Below are 20461 nucleotides of genomic sequence, written 5' to 3'. Positions count from 1 at the left end.
AAAGCTTTGCTTACATAACCACTCCTATACTTCAGGTTAGGTGCTACACTCCTTTGTAGCTTGTTTTTAAATCAAATCTGAGATGCATCAATATGTAATAGAAAATTATCTACCTGTATCGATCAGCATTTCATTTCTGAATTCAACCTTTCTGAACAGTATTTATACAACTAAATTTATACTACTAAATTTAAATTCATACTATTATACAACTAAATTTATACTATACTATATATACACCTAAATGCTCTAGACATTTTCTCAACATAAAGAGCACGTGTAGACCACATTTTCCGTCAAGTTAGGAATTTACAAATGATTTAGTAGAGACCTTGGTCTTGTAACATTTTGATAAAGCACAGAATCATAGAATGGTTTGGGTTGGAAGGGACCTTAAAGATCATCTAGTTCCAACCCCCCTGCCATGGGCAGGGAAACCCTCCACTACACCAGGTTGCCCAAAGCCTCATGCAACCTGGCCTAGAACATTTCCAGGGACAGGGCATCTACAGCCTTTCTGGGCAACCTGTTCCAGTGCCTCACCACCCTCACAGTGAAGTTCTTCCTTAGATCTAATCTAAATCAGTTTAAAGCCATTGCCGCTTGTCCTATCACTACATGCCCCTGTCAGAAGTCCCTCTCCAGCTTTCTTGTAGGCCCCCTTAGGTACTGGAAGACTGCTAGGCGGCCTCGCTGGAGCCTTCTCTTCTCCACGTTGAACAGCTCCAACTCTCTCAGCATGTCTTCACAGGAGAGGAGCTCCAGCCCTAGGATTATCTTCGTGGCCCTCCTCTGGACTCTCTCCAGCAGCTCCATGTCCTTCTTGTGTTGGAGGCCCGACTGCTGAACACAGTACTCCAGGTGGGGTCACACGAGAGATTGTATAGTATTGATGGTATAGACTAAACCAATGCTTCAGGTGTAAAAATCTGAATTGCAAAAAGAGGTTCTGGATCTCTTCTCTCTCCCTGACTTTTTACATGACTTCATGCCTTTCAAATGGGTTTTAAATGCATCTTCCCACTAATGAAGACTGGGGCTGGGTGTAACAAATTCACAATTTTACACCCCTACTGCAGTATCTCAGGCTGCTCTAGTTCAGTGTAGCTGATAGAAGACAAGTATGAACAGATATTCTTCTGACAGACTGAAACTTGAATTCTTCCCAATGCTGTTAATTTAATTTTTATTTTATTTATATATATATATATGCAACGGCAGAAGAATCTCATTTTTGTTACTCTCTCCAGTCTGTTCAAACTGGACCGAGAATCCTCTGGGGTAAAGCGTCTCACTGCACGTTTACAGACTGCCGAGCACAGCCAGGCTTACTGCAGTAGTTCCTGTGGTGCCAAAGTGGAACCAGCGCAGTTTCCACTCAGAATAGCATCATTCTAGATTGACACAACCAAAGCGTATGGTCATCTTTGCATTATGAAACGCATATCAAAAATCTTCCACTCTCTTCCATAATGAAAATACTATCTCTGATTTTCTTCTATGATGAAACAACTAATCATGGAGGGGGATAATACCAGGCTTGATCAAGACAAGCTGAGAGCACCTGACGATCAGCTGAAATCCAGTGATCCAGCCACTCCAGCCAGTGTCAGCTTCACCAGAGGTCCAAATGAAATGCCACTATGCAAATGCATGTAGCATGGGGAATAAACAAGAGTTAGAGGTGTGCGCGTGCCTGCAGGGCTATCATTTTATTGGCATCATGGAAACATGGTGGGATGGCTCCTATGACTAGAGTGGTAGAATGGAAGGATGAAACCTGATCACCTTCTATGACAGGGTGACCCGCCTGGTTGACGAGGGAAGGGCTGTGGATGTAGTTTTCCTGGACCTCAGTAAAGCCTTTGATACAGTTTCTCATAGTGTTCTGGTGGAGAAACTGGTAACTGCTGGCCTGGATAGGCACACCCTCCTTTGGGTTAAAAACTGGCTGGATGGCCGGGCCCAAAGAGTGGTGGTAAATGGGGCTAAATCCGGCTGGAGGCCGGTCACCAGTGGGGTTCCCCAGGGCTCAGTGCTGGGTCCAGTTCTGTTTAACATCTTTATCAATGACCTGGATGAGGGGATTGAATGTACCCTCAGTAAATTTGCGGACGACACCAAGCTGGGAGGCTGTGTCGATCTGCTCGAGGGTAGGGAGGCCCTTCAGAGGGATTTGAACAGACTGGATCGTTGAGCTGAGGCCAATGGCATGAGCTTTAATAAGGCCAAGTGCAGAGTCCTTCACTTGGGGTATAAAAACCCCAAGCATCGCTATAGGCTCGGGGAGGAGTGGCTGGAGAGCTGCCTGGCGGAGAAGGACCTGGGGGTGTTGGTTGACTACCGGCTTGATATGAGCCAGCAGTGTGCCCAGGTGGCCAAAAAGGCCAATGGGATACTGGCATGTATCAAGAATAGTGTGACCAGCAGGAGCAGGGAAGTGATCCTGCCCCTGTACTCGGCACTGGTGAGGCCGCACCTGGAATATTGTGTCCAGTTTTGGGCCCCTCGCTTTAAGAGAGATATTGAGCTCCTGGAGCGAGTCCAAAGAAGGGCAACTAAACTGGTCAAGGGGCTGGAAAATAAAACTTATGAGGAGCGGCTGAGGGAGTTGGGGCTGTTTAGCCTGGAGAAGAGGAGGCTGAGGGGAGACCTGATTACGGCCTATAAATACTTGAGAAAAGATGGTGGGGAGTTAGGGGAAGGGCTCTTTACATTAGTGATGGGAGATAGAACAAGAGGAAATGGGCATAAGCTTAGTCAGGGGAGATTCAGGTTGGATGTTAGGAAGTATTTCTTCTCTGAAAGGGTTGTCAGCCACTGGAATAGGCTGCCCAGGGAAGTGGTTGAGTCCCCATCCCTGGATGTGTTTAAGAATAGGGTGGATGAGCTACTTGAGGATATGGTTTAATGGGGATTAGGGATGGTTGGACTCGATGATCTCTAAGGTCTTTTCCAACCTAGAAATCTATGAATCTATGATACCGGCTTTTTAGGAAGGGCAGGCAGGAGAGATGAGGAGGAGGTGTCACCCTCTATGTCAAAGACCAGCTGAAGTGCATGGAGCTCTGCCTGGGGATGCATGAGAAGCTAACTGAGAGCTTGTGGGTCAGGATTAAAGGGAGGGCAGAGACAGGTGACATCAGAGTGAAGGTCTGCTACAGGCCATAAGGAAGACTAAGCAGATGAAGCCCTCTATAGACAGACAGGAGCAGCCCTGGTCCTCATGTGGGACTTCAACCACCCCAATACCTGTGGGAGGGACAACACAGCAGGGCATAAGCAATTCAGGAGGTTCCTGGAATGCATGGATGATAACTTGCTTCTCCAAGTGATAGAGCAACCAATGAGGAGAGGTGCCATGCTGGACCTTGTTCTCACCAACAAGCAGGGGCTGGTGGGGAATGTGAAGCTCAAGGGCAGCTTTGGCTACAGTGACCATGATGGAGTCCAATGGTGGAGTTCAAGATCCTTAGGACTTCAGGAGAGCAGCCTTTGGCCTCTCCAGGGATCTGCTTGGTCGAGTACCATGGGGTAAAGTCCTGGAAGGAAGAGGGGTCCAAGAAAGTTGATTAATATTCAAGGATCACCTCCTCCAAGCTCTGGAGTGGTGCATCCCAACGAAGAGGAAGTCAGGCAGAAATGCCAGGAGGCCTGCCTGGATGAACAAGGAGCTCCTGGACAAACTCAGTCACAAAAGGGAAACCTACAGAGAGCTGAAGCAAGGACAGGTAGCCTGGGAAGAATACAAATAAATTGTCCAAGCAGCCAGGGATCAGGTTAGGAAACCTAAAACCCTGTTAGAAATCAATCTGGCCAGGGACATCAAGGGAGACAAGAAAAGTTTCTATAGGTACGTCAGTGATAAAAAGAGATCTAGGGAAAACGTGGACCCTCTCTGGATGGAAATGGGAGACCTGGTTAACAAGGACATGGAAAAGGCTGAGGTACCCAATGACTTCTTTGCCTCAGTCTTCACTGGCAAGAGCTCCAGCTGCACAGCCCAAGTCACAGAAGGCACAGGCAGGGACTGGGAGAATGAAGAACCACCCACTGTAGGAGAAGATCAGGTTTGAGACCATCTAAAGAACCTGAAGGTGCACAAGTCCATGGGACCTGACAAGATGCATCCACCGGTCCTCATGGAACTGGCAGATGAATTTGCTAAGCCATTAGCCATCATATTTGAGAAGTCATGGCAGTCTGGTGAAGTTCCCACCGACTGGAAAAGGGGAATCATAGCCCTTATTTTTAAAAAGGGAAAAAAGGAGACCCAGAGAACTATAGGGTTCTCTGTAGTCCTGGCCTGCATCCAAATAAGTCTCACCTCTATGCCTGGCAAAATCACAGAGCAGGTGCTCCTCAAAATCTTGCTAAGACACATGGAAAATAAGGGGGCAATCAGTGAGAGCCACCATGGCTTCACTAGGGGCAAATCCTGCCTGACTAATTTGGTGGCCTTCTATGACGGGGTTACAGTGTTGGTGGATAAGGGAAGAGCAATTGATATAATCTACCTCGAGTTGTCCAAAGCATTTGATACTGTCCCACACGACATCCTTGTCCCTAAATTGGAGAGACATGGATTTGATGGATGGACCACTCGGTGAATAAGGAATCGGCTGGATGGTCGTTGGAGTTGTGGTCAACTTGTATGTGGTCCAACACAATTGGAGTTGTGGTCAACTGCTCAATGTCCAAGTGCAGAACACTGATGAGTGGTGTTCCTCAGGGGTCAGTATTGGGGCCGGTGCTATTTAACATCTTTGTCGGCGACATGGACAGTGGGATCGAGTGCGCCCTCAGCAAGTTTGCAGATGACACCAAGTTGTGTGGTGTTGTGGACACGCTGGAGGGAAGGGATGCCATCCAGAGGGACCTTGACAGTCTGGAGAGGTGGGCCTGTGAGAACCTCATGAAGTTCAACAAGGCCAAGTGCAAGGTCCTGCACATGGGTCAGGGCAATGCCAAGCACAAATACAGACTGGGCGGATGTTGCTCACCAGCCTGGGCTGCGGCACCAAGGATGCTGTTGCATCCTCCGCAGCCAGGAGGAAATGGCCTGCCTCTTGTAGGCAGGATAGGTACCTTGAGTTGATTAGAGTAATTAGTAGTTCATTATCTCAACTCAGTCCAGCTGGGTAAGAATGATTGGTGCCATAGGCGGAGAATGGATTGAGAGCAGCCCGGAGGAGAAGGACTTGGGAGTGCTGGTGGATGAGAAGCTCAACATGAACCGGCAATGTGCATTGGCAGCCCAGAAAGCCAACCGTGTCCTGGGCTGCATCAAAAGGAGCGTGGCCAGCAGGTCGAGTGAGGTGATTCTGCCGCTCTACTCTGCTCTCGTGAGACCCCACCTGGAATACTGCGTTCAGCTCTGGAGTCCCCAACACAAGAAGGACATGGAGCTGCTGGAACGGGCCCAGAGGAGGGCCACGAAGATGATCCTAGGGCTGGAGCACCTCTCCTGTGAAAACAGGCTGATAGTGTTGGGGCTGTTCAGCCTGGAGAAGGCTTCAAAGAGATCTTATAGCAGCCTTCTAGTACTTAAAGGAGTATCTAAGGAGCCTACAAGAAAGCAAGAAAGAGGGACTTTTGACAAGGGCATGTAGTGATAGGACAAGGGGCAATGTCTTCAAACTGAAAGAGGGCAGATTTAGATTAGATCTAAGGAAGAACTTCTTGAATCTGAGGGTGGTGGGGCACTGGAACAGGTTGCTTAGAGATGTTGTGGATGCCCCATTCCTGGAAGCGTTCAAGGCCAGACTGGATGAGGCTTTGAGCAATCTGATCTAGTGGAAAATGTCTCTGTCAATGGCAGGGGGGTTGGAACTACATAGCTTTAAGGTCCCTTCGAATCCAATCCATTTTAGGATGCTATGACTAGATCTATGGATAAGGGGAGAGCAGTAGATGTTTGTGACCTCGACTTCAGTGAGATTTAACATCCTTGTATCCGACTGTATCACAATTCAGACAGGCAGGCTACCAGATAAATGCGAACTGGCCAGATTATCAGGCTGAAAGGGTAGCAGTTACTTGTTCACACTATCTGAAATCTTCTTACAGGTCAAGTTCCCACAGTGTCTGTTCCAGTGTTTTAGTACCTTATCAATGACGTGGAGGAGGAAACAGATAGTACACTCATGCGGAGTTAGTGGATGACATCAAAATGGGAGGAGTAGAAGCAGGAGAACAGCACAGTGGAAGGGACACAATACATTGAAATTATGTGGTTGCCATCCAGAGGGATCTGTACAGGTTTTAGGTACGAGCCAATAGGAACCTCACAAAATTCAACAGGGACACAGGCAAAGTCTTTTACATGGGATGGACTAAACCCCTGCGTTGGTTCATACTGGTTTACAGATCTGCTTCACAAAATCTAGTGAACAGTAGGCTAAACATCAACCAGCAGTGCAGCCTGGCAGCAATGAATGCCACGCAGCACACTGGGTTGTAGCAACAGCGAGTAGTTTGAGGGAAGGGATCAGCCTCTGACTTGGCACTTGTTGCACATCGCCTTGACAGCACATTCTGTCTCCTCCTCCAGTTCATTCAGCTTTCGTTGCCCCAGTACAGGACAAACGTTGATAAATTTGAACCTGTTCAGTGGAGATGGCTGGGACTGGAACATACATCCTTCTGAGGGAACTAGGTTTGTTCAGTCTAAAGAAGAGAAGGTTTTGTGGGACTTAATTGCTTTCCAGTACCTATGAAGTGGTTACAGAGGAAGTGGAACCAGCCTTTTAACAGTGGTGCACAACAGCACGAGAGACAATGATCAAACTCCAACAGAGGGGGTTCTGTCTAAACATAAAGAAAAAACTCAGTATGAGGATAATTAAGCATTAGAAGAGATTATTCAGAGAGGCTATGGTATCTTCATCCTTGGAAGTTATTCAAGACTTGACTGGACAAAGCTTGAAGCAATCTGGTTCAATTTCAGTGTTGACTGATTTGAGCAGGAGGTTGCACGAGATGACCTCCTGAGGTCTCTCCCAACCTAAGTCTATGATTCAGGTCAGTGCAACTCTCAGAGGCTACCATTTGCATACTGCAATCAGGAGGAACTTACTAAAAACCCACTCCTCTAAGAGGAAAGTTGCCCATCTTGTACGCTATAGTCTGGAATTCTCTCTCCTCCAGGTGTAATGGATAAGATGTAGATTCTTACAGGGGAAAAGCTGAATTCCCTACCACCAATAACTTTTCAGTCTTTATGAAATACCTGTCCAACTCAAACACTGGTATAGAAAAGCAACAGCTGGATTAAAAAAAAAAGGGTGAAGACTCCCATAGTTTAGTTTCCTCTGAACACACATGCCTGTATGAAAAGTTGCAGCTCTTTGGTACAGTAAAAAGAATAAAGAAAAAAAAAATCTCAGCCATTTTGCACATGCAGACCATTTCCTGTGTCTGTAAATTCTCTAGTAAAATCCTCCTTATTATAGTTAGCTGTTTAACATATCCCTTTCAAATTGTACTTTCCTAGAGAAAATGCTATTTATAGGGAGACATAAAGAGAGTAAATGAAGCTTGGGTAAAGGCAGTAAGCGAAACTTAAAATCAAATGAGTTCAAGTCTTACTACATTATGTTGTAAAAAGCAACAGACCGAGAACTTTGAAAACCTCCACCTTTTATGAGCCTAAGCAACAAGATTTTACAAGGTTAAATCTCCTTGTCAGCAAAATACGTATTATGTGTTCCTATAAGAAGCTGTATAATTAAGTGCATGTTAAGTTATTAGACTTCTCAAATTAGACAGCAAATTAAAAGATATTCCACACACACTCTGGCATTGCAGTCATTTAATGAGTTTCTGTTTCTCTTACTTTAAAATGTATTTGTTCATTGTCAGCTATTCTTTCAAACTGTAGTCAATAAAAATCAATTCTCTAGCATTTATGGTTTGGAAAAAGTACAAAACAAGTATTTTCTGTGAACTATCTAGCATAATTCAGTTTATAAAGACAAGTTGCAATTAAAAACTCACTATTTATAAAAAATATCCCAATTTAGTGTTGAAAATTATTGAATGTGTCATCACCGTAAAGAGAAGAGATACCTCCAAGTCCAAACAACTATCGTTGGTAAATATTTACAATAGAATAGGTGAACAGACATAAAATTAAAAAAATCTTATAGAAGAGGTGAGACTGCCAACACGCTCTCACTTCCCCCCAAAAATCCTGTAAAAAGTTTTATTCACATTCAGTGTAAAGAAAGACATGCGTATAATTTTAAGGCCTCTTCATGTATTACTTAAAAAAGTCAATAATAATTAGATTTAAAAAGCATTACACTAACAAATTTCATTTGAAAGACAGATGTCACAATTAATTTCATGTAATTAACTGGTAATAAACTACCAGCTACTAAATTGTAACAATCTGCCAATTCTCAAAGAGATCATAGTTACCTGGTCTAAAAGATCTTCAACTTTTTTTTGCCATCCATCCCTTGCTGCATTTTTTTCACGTTCTTTCAGCTGCAACAGCTGAGTCATGGCTGCCTTCTTATCCTCTTCATGCTGAAGCCTCAGCTCTTCACGAAGCTTATTACATTCCTGTCTAAAAGCAAAGGCCAAATAACTAACACACAGTGGACTTGTGCACAAAGTGAAAAATAATTAAGAACTCAGTAGTAATTGGAAAAGCTTAGATAATAACAAACCCCTTTGTTTTACATGTCACTTGATATTACACTTGTATGTAAAACATGCTTCATTTCTTATTCAAAGACTAAAAGAAAAAAATTAATACTTGCCGAAGATTTTCTGTCCATTTTATTTCCAAGTCACGAGCCATTCTGTCAACTTTGAACTTTTCCTCTTCTCTCATGGCAGCAATCATTGCCTCGTGCTGCTGTCTCTCCTGATCTAGTTCACCCTGCAAACACAAACTTCACAATAGAGACTGATCAGCAGCAAAAAAGTATTTCAAACCTTAGATGAATGTATTTATAACAAAAGTGTCAGTAACAAGAGGCTCATAAAACGTGACCTATAACTTTTTCAGTGTGTAATTCCTAATTACACACAGTTAACACCTATACATCTGCTGATATTTCTTACTTGTGGAAAAGAATTCTGCATTCCTATAAAAGCAGTTTTGTAATAAGTCATTCTGGAATTAATCCTTTCAAATACTGTTACATTGAATCACAGAATAATTTATGTTGGAAAGAACCTCAAAAGGTTGTCAAGTCCTGCTCAGTGCAGGACTAAATTCAGAATTAGAGCAAGTTGCTTAGGTTTTTGTCAAGCATGCTTTGGACTTTTTTTTTTTAAATCAGCCAATATTCATTATTTGAATTTCAAAACTTGAGCTATCTGGATTTGATACAAAGTTCACGTATCTTCTTTGTTCTTGACTGGACTAACCTGGTACAAACCGGCTTTCAGTCTGAATACAAAAGAAATTTCAGAATTCATATCAATTTCTGTTCAAATTTTACCATGCTAGAATAGTATTAGGTACTACCTAGAATTTATACTTACATGAACGTTTTTCAGCAGTGCTTGCTTCATTCATGACAAGCGAGCATGGTTGTCTAAATTTAAATTAAGACTTTTTAAAGTGATAATTTTTCTGTATGAATTTTTCATTATATATTTTTAAATTTGTTAAGATAAATGTTATTGCCAGTAACCTGCTACGTAGGAATATTTAAAAGTTATACAAGGTGAAGAGAGAAGACTGCAGGAGTTCATACAGGCCCTTAGAGAAATTATAAAAAGTAATGAGGAAGTTATAAACTGTAATAGGGTGCACATCTAATGACCATGGCTGAAAGAAATATAAGAAAGCATACATATATACACCAATATCCTGTTTCAGGCTGGTTTTGTTAAGAAAATAATAGCAGTATCAAAATGGATTCAAGGAATTATCTTTTAATATTTGCTGCTCTACTTCAACTATTGCGGTGACCTTCTAAATATACATTGTTTACTGAGGAAAGAGAAAAGAAAGGTTATACTTAGTATTAAAGTCAATGTGCTACTGACAGATTAACTAATGATTCCAGTTTCATCCAAGCCAACTAAAATGGCAATACATTTGTGCTTAGACAAATTAATTACTTCAATTGTATAAAGTGGTCACATTTTCTGGACGATAGTCCGCTATCTTTCAATATATCATAGCATATATCTTTAAACTATTCTCAAACATCTTCTGAAATTCTAAATTTGAACCTGAAATGAAGACAGTGCCCATTATTTGAGGAAAAAGTGGTATGCTTGAATACTGAAAAAAAAAAAAAATTAATAATTAAAAAGGTTTCAATGAATTCTAAAGCTAGTAAGCTCTGGATCTTATTTTGCACCAAGACATGGAACTGTCTGGAACAGTACTGGTGTAACACATCTCCTTTTCACATTCTCATGAAATTCTGTTACGCATCTGAAGAATCCAACTCTGGATATATATTGTAAGACATACTTTGGCAGCTACAATTTATATTAACCACAGAAAAATGTGTTTGCAGCAATACCCATTAAATATTTAAGTATTTAAAATACTTAAAAACATTCTGAAAATAAACAAACAAAAAAAACCAAGCCCAAAACAACCAATCAACCAAAACCAACTCAAACTAACCCACCCTAGTTTTTCAAGTTTTTTTTCTTTTTGCTCGAAATAAAGAGAGAAATCTCTTTTTTAATGAGGCCATATGAAGCTCCTTCAGTAACATGTAGACTATAACACTTATTGCCGTTTTAAAAACAGAATCAGAAATCACTGTGACTGAACTTTGCACAATTTTTTCTCCAACATTATGGTTACCTCAACACTATACAATGAATCTGTGGTCTCTCGCAGTCTTGCTCTAGTTAATTCTAGTTCTTTCTGGAGTATTTCCTGAGCTTCTTGAAGACTGGAGATATGTCCTTCTGCAGTACCAAGGCCTTGCTCACTTTTTCGTACTAGGTCTTGCAAACGACACACCTATGACATGAAAGAAAACAACAGACTTGTAATTTACATAATCATTACTAATGGCAGCCAAGTCATCCTAGTTTCATTTTTTCCAGTGATTTCTAATTCCAACTTAGGCAAATTTTTATTTGCGCAGCCTGTTCTCCTTTAATATCACTTCATGTTTCTGTATTAAAAACCAAATTCCTGTAATATTATAAAATCAAAGATTCAATTAAAGTTTTTTTTACAACAAAAACAATCCAATCTACATTTGAAGCATTCTGCAAGGAAAGAGGGTCCATAAAAGTTCTGAAACCACCTGTAATTTTACTGTGAGAAAGCATGTTTTATGCAAATTAAAATAATGAGAATTGCTATTTCAAAATATATAAACTCTAATCTAATGGATAAATTAACTTGTGCTAAATTAATGTTTCTCTGTCTTCAGATTGCTACCTGTCAATAGGTTAGTCCATTTAAAGCTCAATCTAATTATCTGTAAAGTATAATGTGATCATTTCCCTAACTGCTACATAACAATGCACTTTTCTCTGCCTCTTTGTGCTTCAGCTCCTCATCTGTAAAACAATGATACTATATTTCTTTGCTTCAGGTAATAGTAGAGATTGAACATCGATCACCAGTTATAGGAAAGGAAAAACTTTTTTTTAATATGTAGGCTAGAAAAACAGAATAATGAGACCAAAGAACAGCAGCTAATGGGAATCGAAGTTTTCGCAGAATAGTCTATGTCATTGCCTTGTACACTGAGATAAATTCATTCACAAAGGAACAAGCGTCCCAGGAAAAGACTAATCTTTGATTTGCAGGTATGAACAAGTAACAGTTAAAACTATTTTCTGGTTTTTAGCATAATTATATGCAAATACTGCTTATAACATACGCAGGCCCACACACACATATACACCCCGCCTCCCTCCCAGAACTCTTTCTCTCTGTATTCAACCCATGAAGTGTTTAAAAAGAGGAACTCAAATTAAAAAATTAAAAAGAGGGAATCCTATATTTCTTTGGGATGACAGATCTCCGAGAAAAACTAATGTAATCTTGAGCACTTCTCCATGTGCTCCTTTGCATTATATGCAAACAACTAGTAATTCCTTACAAAGCCTACTACTTGAAGGAGAATCTCTACATGAAATACTGCCCTAAAACTGTGTTGATATCCTCGAAGTGCACCACTGTCTATGTATCTGGTAGCAGCATGCCACTTGGAAGAAGTGTGAACAGCAGGCCTGTAGATCTGAAGGATATGGAAATAGCACTTACAGTGCTCAGGTCTATTCTACCAATGACACAGCAATGCTGGAGGCTGTTAAATGTGATCCTCAGTAATATCATCAGAAATCCTTTGCACAGAGATGGCCAGTCTCTGTCAAGAGACACAAGCAAAGATCCTTCCAAAGAGTCTTGGCCAGTCAATGGTGAAAGTAAGATCTACAATGTAAACAGCCAGCCACATCCGGAGATACATGTGAAAAACTTAGTATTTTGACTTAACATGAACTCTCAAAAAATCCCTGACAAGTATTTAAGATTACTCTGTTCTTAAATAGCTTGAAACTAGGAGTGAGCCTAATGAGGCTTGAATGTTCCTCATCATTTAGCTAAGATAATTGCTATCAAAAAGTCTGTCAAAAAGAAGAGAGGATGGCATATGTTCAAAACTAGTTTTCTCAGCAGGGAAGCTAAAACTAAGCTAACATCTGCAGAAAGTAATAAATATATGCCTACTGTTAAATGAAGTCTGTAACTTAAAACAAAACAAACAAAAAAGGAAGCAGCAGCAGAAACGTAAGAGCCAAGCTAAAGATGCGCCAGACATTTCACAAGGAAGTTTATTCCAGGTCAGTGAAGATATTGAGAAACTGTTGTGAGTTGTCAATAGAGATCTAACAGTAAGCTGTTAGAAGCAGTGAAGCACTTGCCTCATGTGCTTAAGATAAACATAGTAATAAAATAAAACGTATCGCCTCTGTATTAAACAGAGAGGATTTACAGACCACTCCAAATTTATTGCCTGTACACTTTCTCTCATTCTCTCAACATGCAAAACACACTGTATTACATTTATCCTGGCATAAGAATGTATATAAGCTCAATTACCAAACACCAGCTGGCTCTAATTCCTTATTTTAGTTTATGTTGAAGTTATCTATTCCTTAGCTATGCCTCTGTTTTCTTAATGCAGTGTGCTGATGGATTTTCCAAGCCTAAACTTGATAGCAGTTAGGTAATGAAAACTCATTCTCAAATCATTTGAAGCTATTTCCTTCAAAGAAGGAGCAAGTTTATTACTCGTGAACCCAAGAGAAGTTGATAAGGAGTAACTAATTAAAGTCTACAGTGTTGAATGACTATAGTCAGTGATCTCCCTCAGATGTAATCCAGCAATAGGGAGAGATAACACACATCAGAGAAGTTAATGCCAAAAAGAAATAACAAATATATATTTATATATATATGTAAGGGCAATATTTCCGATTTATTAAAAATAATCAGTTTCATTCTAAAGCAGGTTTAATGTTTGTGCAAATTGAAAGCTACCAGAATTAGACAAACCTCTGCCACCTCCAGAACCTGTATGGTATAGAAAATGGTAACTAAAAGTACAGCCACAAAGAAATACTTGAATTCATGCTTAAGTGTGTCTTAAAGCACATATGTATGGCCTGATGAATAATGAAGCTGATTATTTTCTTGAAACAAGGCAGAAGTTCCAGACAAGAATAGACTGGTGTTTTCACTATCAGTAGAACATATTTCTAGTTTAAAACTATTACATTATGAAAAGGTTGTGACTTCAAACACAAAAAATTAAAACTATATTGAGATATAATACATTTAACATGGATTGCATATATCTAAACATTGCAAATAATTTGGGTCTTACTATCAGTAAGTATTTCACATCATCTTTGGATGGAAATATATGAAGATCACCTGCAAGTCAGGAAGCTGACCAAAATTTACAATATGTTAATTGTAAACAAATATGGGTTTAAATACAGTTAATTTTCCCTCTGTCTCCTGGCATATTTTGTGTAGAGGTCTGCATACCTAATGAGAAGATAAGCAGAGTTAAAACAAGAAAGGCTGTTTAAGTCAACAGTTTTGTACCTCAATCTCTTTTGCTTTGTTAATTTTGTAAAGGATAATAAAATCAGTGCTCAGATGCAGTCAAGTAATTTGTGTTTGAAGAATGCTCCACCTTAAACAGAAATAAGTCACACAACAGACTGAACAGTGTAATCCTGGCTCTGTACTGGACTCTAAGCACACGACCATTATTGATGAAATGTGGCCGAGTGCACAGGAATGTTAGCTGATACAATTCGGTTAACCCTTGCCTCCTGATTAGCAGAAGTCAGTTTTGTTGTCAGCTCTTCCTTCAGGTTTTCCAGCTGCTGTCGGAGCTGATTCTTATCGTCCTCCAAATGCAGTTTCTCCTTCTCAAACTGCTGCTCCAACTCCTTCAGAAATAAGAAGGATGGAAGAAATATTAAATGCTTGCTCTATGGTCATTGCAAAGCACAGGTATACCACATGAAAATTACTTCTCCTGGCATAAATATTCCTGATCTCATGCACGAATTGGCCTTTCCTTAAAGTGTAAAAGCACAAACATTTACTTTCTTTTACAACGGATGTCTTAATTTTTCAGTTTATTTTCTCATCTAACATCCTTGATTAATCACAAAATAAAGACAAAAAGGACTTTCTTCTCAATTACTAGTTTCACTTTGCATTTAATGATCAGTCATTAAAACTACACCTACTTCCATAGTTTTTCAACTTGAATTGACAGAATGCAGAGGGTTTCACTTTTTACAAAATTACACTGATAATAGGCTTATCCTTCAGCCTTCACCCATCTATCTCCTACACATAATCCTCACAGAAAACAGAAAAGCTTAAGATCCAGTCTGAGCTTTGGGAAGTTTTTCAGGCTGTTACAATAAAGAAAAAAAGGCCTCACACCGTTATCTATAGAATTTATGTAGAACCAAAAGAAATCAACAATTAGTCTTCAAGTTCAACTATATGGACAGAATCAAGTAACACCTCTGTTTTCATTCAATCTCTGTGGAGTAATAGCCAAATTTTGACAACAACTCTGTTGGATGAGTTATATTTCTCTTACATGAGCCCATGTTGTATGTTATACATATATGCATATGTTAGAAACTTTTTTCTTTTTCAAGGGAAGCTATAAATGCGTGCTTCAGCTTTATTAATATTCAGAATATATCTTCAGAAGGACAATTTCTGTCACAAAATATTTAACATGAAACATGTTAAAATTAAGAGCTTTATTATATATTCCACTGGAATATAATATGTAATTTTTTACACCGCAAAGTCTTCTTCAAGAAAATTAAGGTTGCCAGGTAAGGTGCTCCAGAGCCAGGTAATACAAGACTTCAAGGTTTTTTATGCAGCTACAGAGGCTCCTTTATTAGCTTCCTCCTTGGGTTCAGCTGTAATTCAAGGCTTCGCATTGATTCAGTGCCTCTGTGTAGCCCTGGGCTCAGATCTCTGAGAAATCAATATCTCAGAAACAGTTATGAAAATACATAGACCAGAGCCGTGCATGAAACAAAAAGTACAACTGCAGGCATTGGTAAGATTGCAGAGACAGGGAGAGTTAAAAGCTTAAGAATTCAAGAGGAGAAAGACTGTCATGAAAAGGTAAAAAACTCTAAGGAAAACCAGGGAGCTGGAAGTCAGCAACTCAGTGTCATCCAGCTCCTTACAAGAAGCAATGAAGGCCAACCTTTCCTCGTCCAAAACCAGCGACTCCTCAAGTGTTTTGTTTTTTTTCTGGGGGTGGTATTAAGCTTAGTAGCTTGTTAGTTCTAGCACTCCATTAGTTGTGCAATAGGCAATAAATAGTTTGTGTATAAACCACTTGCCCAATCTCTTTGGTCATAGTTGGGCAGAGTGACAAAACCAAAGGGTTACGCTTTCAACAATACGTTGCCACACAACGTAACTCAACAAGTGCATGTTTCTTCACCGGGCCCCGATCAATCGCCACGCTGAGAAAACGACGCTCGCTAAATGAGACTTGCTCAATTTTTCTTGTTCGCGCTGCGAAATCTGCTGTCTGCAAAATTTCACTGGTGCTATTCAGACCCTAATCTGATAACTGAGGAATTAGTTCTTTTATGATGCTTGTCAGTACAGCTGTGCAGTACTGTAAAATTATTAGCAGCTCTATTTTAATAATCCTCCTATGAACTGATGCCATTTTTACAGCTCATTTTATACATGGAAGAATTGAAGCAGAGATATTTAAACCATTTCTTGAGTCCTATTCTCATTCTTTAGAATTCTCTTCTGTTCCATTTTTTTCCAAAGATTTCCAAACCCTAGATGCCTTTCCCAGTCTTCCAAGTCCTGATAAATCCTCGTGTCCTCTATCCCAAGCCTCCTTGCTTGTACCATGCTTCCTCCTCATATACTAAATTCAACTCTTGAATGCATTTGAGACTGACGGTTTCTTCCTTGAATTGCTCAAAGAACACAACATGTGCTTACTGAGGCAGCTTTGACCAAGGAGACAGCATGCTGATTAACATTTACTAAGATCTTGACCCTGACATCTTTTCATAGTTAGTTTTCACTTGCTAAAATAAAGTTTTATGTTTCTCACATTTATAGAGGTGTTCCCTATTTAATTCAATGATTTAAGAACAAACATTTTATGATATCCTTTGTTTTGTTCTCTATATTATTTTAGTAACAAACAAAAGGAAACAAAATTAACTCCACATCTTACTGAAGTAAAATAAAAATATTCCCAAAACCTTTAAGAGACACTGTTTTAATAACAGGCATGTTTAAAGTTACAAAGAAAATTTATGTATAATGTACATACCACCAGATTAGAACATAATAATTAAAAATCGGTCCCTTAATTTATCTCAACAAAGAAAAGGCCAATTTTGTGAAACAAAAAAGCCTTTCAATTTGAGGATTCCAGTCAAAGGTTAATGAATAGTCGATATACAGTTAGCATAATTTTATGATGTAAGTTAGGAACAGCTGTTGTCTTTTGAGTATGCAAGCAGTCAAGTACTAATATAATAACTTTTTGTATTTCTAGACTGTTTATAAAAATTTCAAATAAACATTAGAGTAACATAATCTTTCATCTCCTTCAGAAGAACTGATCTTGAGTGAGATACCAACCCTTCTGAATACGGGTCACAAAACCTGGAAAAACACACCTACTATACTTGCAAAGAAAGTTTTACTGAGTTGAAAATGTCTCTTCTGTATGCAGACAAATGACAGTACAAATGCTCCTTTTTTTCGCAAGATATATGTAATTTTAATAAAAGCTGAGCAGTTTTTTCTGAGGCACAGCAGATCTGCAGTAACTCCAAATAAAACTTGCCATGTAATGAAACCATGCAGTACATGGTTCAAACTCTAACATTTGCTTTTTGTAATATGTTTGATTATTAAGAAAACACAAACCTACCATCTGCAGTTTTTTCTTATCCTTATTAGCGCTACTGTGTGCAGCCTCAATTGCAGTATGGTGTTTCCAAGCCAATTCTTCTAAGGTCTTGGAATGAGCCTCCTTTAACTGTGCAGCCTCTCCTTCCAATCTTGCTTGCAATTTTACCAACTCCTTCTCATAATATTCACGTTGTGTCTCCCTCGCTTCATTTACTTTCTATAAGAGACAGAGTAAAATAAAATTATTTCTATTAAGCAGTAAAATCTCAACAGTAGGAGGAAAAAAATACAAAAACATACTGGTGACATAAATCTACAAGAATTAACTTCCATACAGAACGAACTAAGCAAACACTAAACATTGACTAAGTAATTCAATAACCAAAAAGGTAGTTACAATATATCCATGCAAAGCGATATAGCCACATTAAAATCTATTTTTTCAGTCTATTTAGTCTGGGGAAACAGTAATCAAGTATCAAGCCTACAGAAAATTTCAGTTCAGTATTTTCAAACACGTTCAGCACATTTTCAGAGAACAGCTTTTTGAACAGTTCTTTACCCATTTCACCTTTCTCCTCACTGAGACACTTTAGTTACTAAGCATCTACACTCAAGGTCATAAATTAAGAAGTCCAAAGCAGTTTGAACATCATCTAATCTGACTTCCCTTTACTCTCACTTTACAATCTACTTTAGTCATTGTATGTTGCTATGTGAGATATACTTGGAATGTACTTCTACTGGTCCTAGTCCAGTCATATCTAACAAAAATTAAAACATATTCAAGTTGGGTTTTTTTCTGAGAATTCTAAGTCTTTTGGTTTTATTCAACTAAAGCCAATAAGCTGTTTAACCTTCTCCAAGGCCAGAATTTGCTGCCTTTGTCGCTCATCCAGACTTTGTGTTTTGCTTTGTAATAAGTTTCTTTCTTCTTCCAGTTGGGACAGTTTTTCTTTTAATCTAGACTTTTCTGATTCCAAATCTCTGATTGTAACTTCTTGAGTCATTTGAGTAGCCTGGAGCATTCCAATGTGACCTAAAAACAAAACAGCTCTTTAAAACCTCACAGCATTGATTTCATTTAATTGAAGTACATATTCACACTTCAGTAATTTCTAGAAGTACAACTGCAGTGGAAGCTTTCATATGGATCTCCATTATCTTCACTGCAATGCTTACCTTCCCCTCTACTTCTCCCTTTTTTTTTAGTTTTATTGTAAAACGTCCAACAACAGTAGAGTACTTGATGCTGGGACTCCTTTAGTTTCAATTTTCCTGGTTCAAAATTGCTTACTGACTTCAAGAGAAAGCAGTGATAGGCAACAGTATGAATGCAGACAGTCCACCTTGAAGAACTTAACCCACCTAAAACCACACATTTTTACCCCACAATAAGCTACACAACAGAAAGCAGAACATTGAAGTATAAAAGTAAAGACGTTACTGTTTTATGAAACTCATAATTTAACCAGCACACTAGGTATAGCAGCTAAAGCTATGTAAAACTTATGGAATTATGCTTTGTTTATTCTGCTCTAGGGATATGACTAAAAGATGTAACAGAACTCCTTCTCTCCATAGTAAAGTATCATCTAAATCCTTTACAGGTTAGAGGCTTGCTTTTAATTTCTTTCGATATATTTTTTTTAAAAAAAAGCTACAAAGCTAGACAGTATAATCATCTGTCCTTCACATCACTGGTGGAAAAAAGTTTATGACTTCAGAAGAACAAGGACAAAAATTTCTGATTTATATCTATAGTATGAAAAATACTACTGCTAGGTAACTGACTAAAGCAGTGAAACTCCTGTTATTCTCAGAAAGCTTTAGGAGGGGACGGAAGGCTATTTTGGAAAAGAGGATGCTCCTAAGTTTGTTCAGCTGAAAGATGACAGAGAGGATATTCTCCCATTATTTTAATATCTTTGTAGAAGCATCAGGAAGTCGTACCTAAGCTGATATTCCACGTTTGAATGGACTCTTTTGATAGAAATGCTCCATGATCCCTTTCATAAATTGCATGACCTAGACATGTTTGAAACATGCCTTTTAAAAATTAGCATATGATAAAATGAAATGGTAACTAAACAGGCTTTCAAGTATTATACAGACATCCTTAACATGTTTCACATTAAGAAAGCATCCAGATAAAAAAAACTGCACTGTTTACTCAGAGAAATTTTTCATTATTTTTGTAGTCACATCTAGGAGAGACTATTTTTTTCCCCAATTTTATTAAAATCTTTAAAAATTGTAAATTAATTGAGTTTTAATAATAGAGTATTGCTTTTAAATTTAAGTTACTAACAAACAGCTAAGAAAGTGGACTGTTCATCACTGTTTCTCACAAGACAAAACCACTGAGCCTCCAGATTCATTTCTATCTGCGGTTAAAGCAAGACATGAGCCAAAAAGGAAACGGCTTTAGCCTTTGTTGCATGTGGACACTATCATGCAATGAAGGACAGTGGGATACGTAATGGAATTTGGCCATGAAAAATGCTTCAAAATTAGTAGTATTTTTATAAACAACACATACTTCTAATAGTATTAAGCCCTGAAGAATTCTAAGAGTCATTTTGGCACTTTTGTTTGATAAAACTAAAAACTGAAGAAAAAACCTTAAGATGACAGGTAGACTTAACTTCTGTAACATTTCAAAAACTACCTTATTTCAAGAGTTTGGCCATTTAAGAAATGTATTTGCAAACCCAGATTTTAGAATGCAACAAGAAGAATAATTGTGCAAGAATTTCAAGCTTGTCAGGAAGTATTATGCACAAACATATTTTATTGTAAGCACACACACACACACACACACACTGATCTAGAGCTTTTTTCCTAGCAATACTGACACACAATAGAGGTTTTCCATTCTTCATGCTCTACACAGAAGGTATGAAACACAGCAGTTTCATTTCAAAGTTTGGAATTTCAGGATATATGGAAGAAGGATATATGAATTTCCCATAATAGACTTACTACGGGATTCTCAAATTGCAATACAATGAGTAAATATTTTGTATGGTAATT

The 20461-nt window shown here is 38.9% G+C and overlaps 1 protein-coding gene across 4 annotated transcripts in view; it reads right to left on the bottom strand.

Moving 5' to 3' along the window:
• FAM184A (family with sequence similarity 184 member A) overlaps positions 1 to 20461 on the bottom strand; it is a 77092-nt gene that overhangs the window by 26459 nt on the left and 30172 nt on the right. For all 4 annotated transcript variants that reach the window (XM_086632110.1, XM_086632111.1, XM_009985505.2 and 1 more), the window contains 6 exons: positions 18283 to 18464; positions 17445 to 17642; positions 14302 to 14424; positions 10796 to 10957; positions 8768 to 8893; positions 8425 to 8571 (listed from right to left, as the gene is read on the bottom strand). In XM_086632110.1, coding sequence (XP_086488236.1) covers positions 8425 to 8571; positions 8768 to 8893; positions 10796 to 10957; positions 14302 to 14424; positions 17445 to 17642; positions 18283 to 18464 — 938 coding nt within the window. The remainder of the gene's footprint in view (positions 1 to 8424; positions 8572 to 8767; positions 8894 to 10795; positions 10958 to 14301; positions 14425 to 17444; positions 17643 to 18282; positions 18465 to 20461) is intronic.

The sequence above is a fragment of the Tauraco erythrolophus genome, chromosome 2 (genome assembly GCF_009769465.1).
Source record: "Tauraco erythrolophus isolate bTauEry1 chromosome 2, bTauEry1.pri, whole genome shotgun sequence".
NCBI lineage: Eukaryota > Metazoa > Chordata > Aves > Musophagiformes > Musophagidae > Tauraco > Tauraco erythrolophus.
The sequence above is the reverse complement of the archived record's forward strand: the minus strand, read 5'-3'. Positions and strand labels throughout refer to the sequence as shown.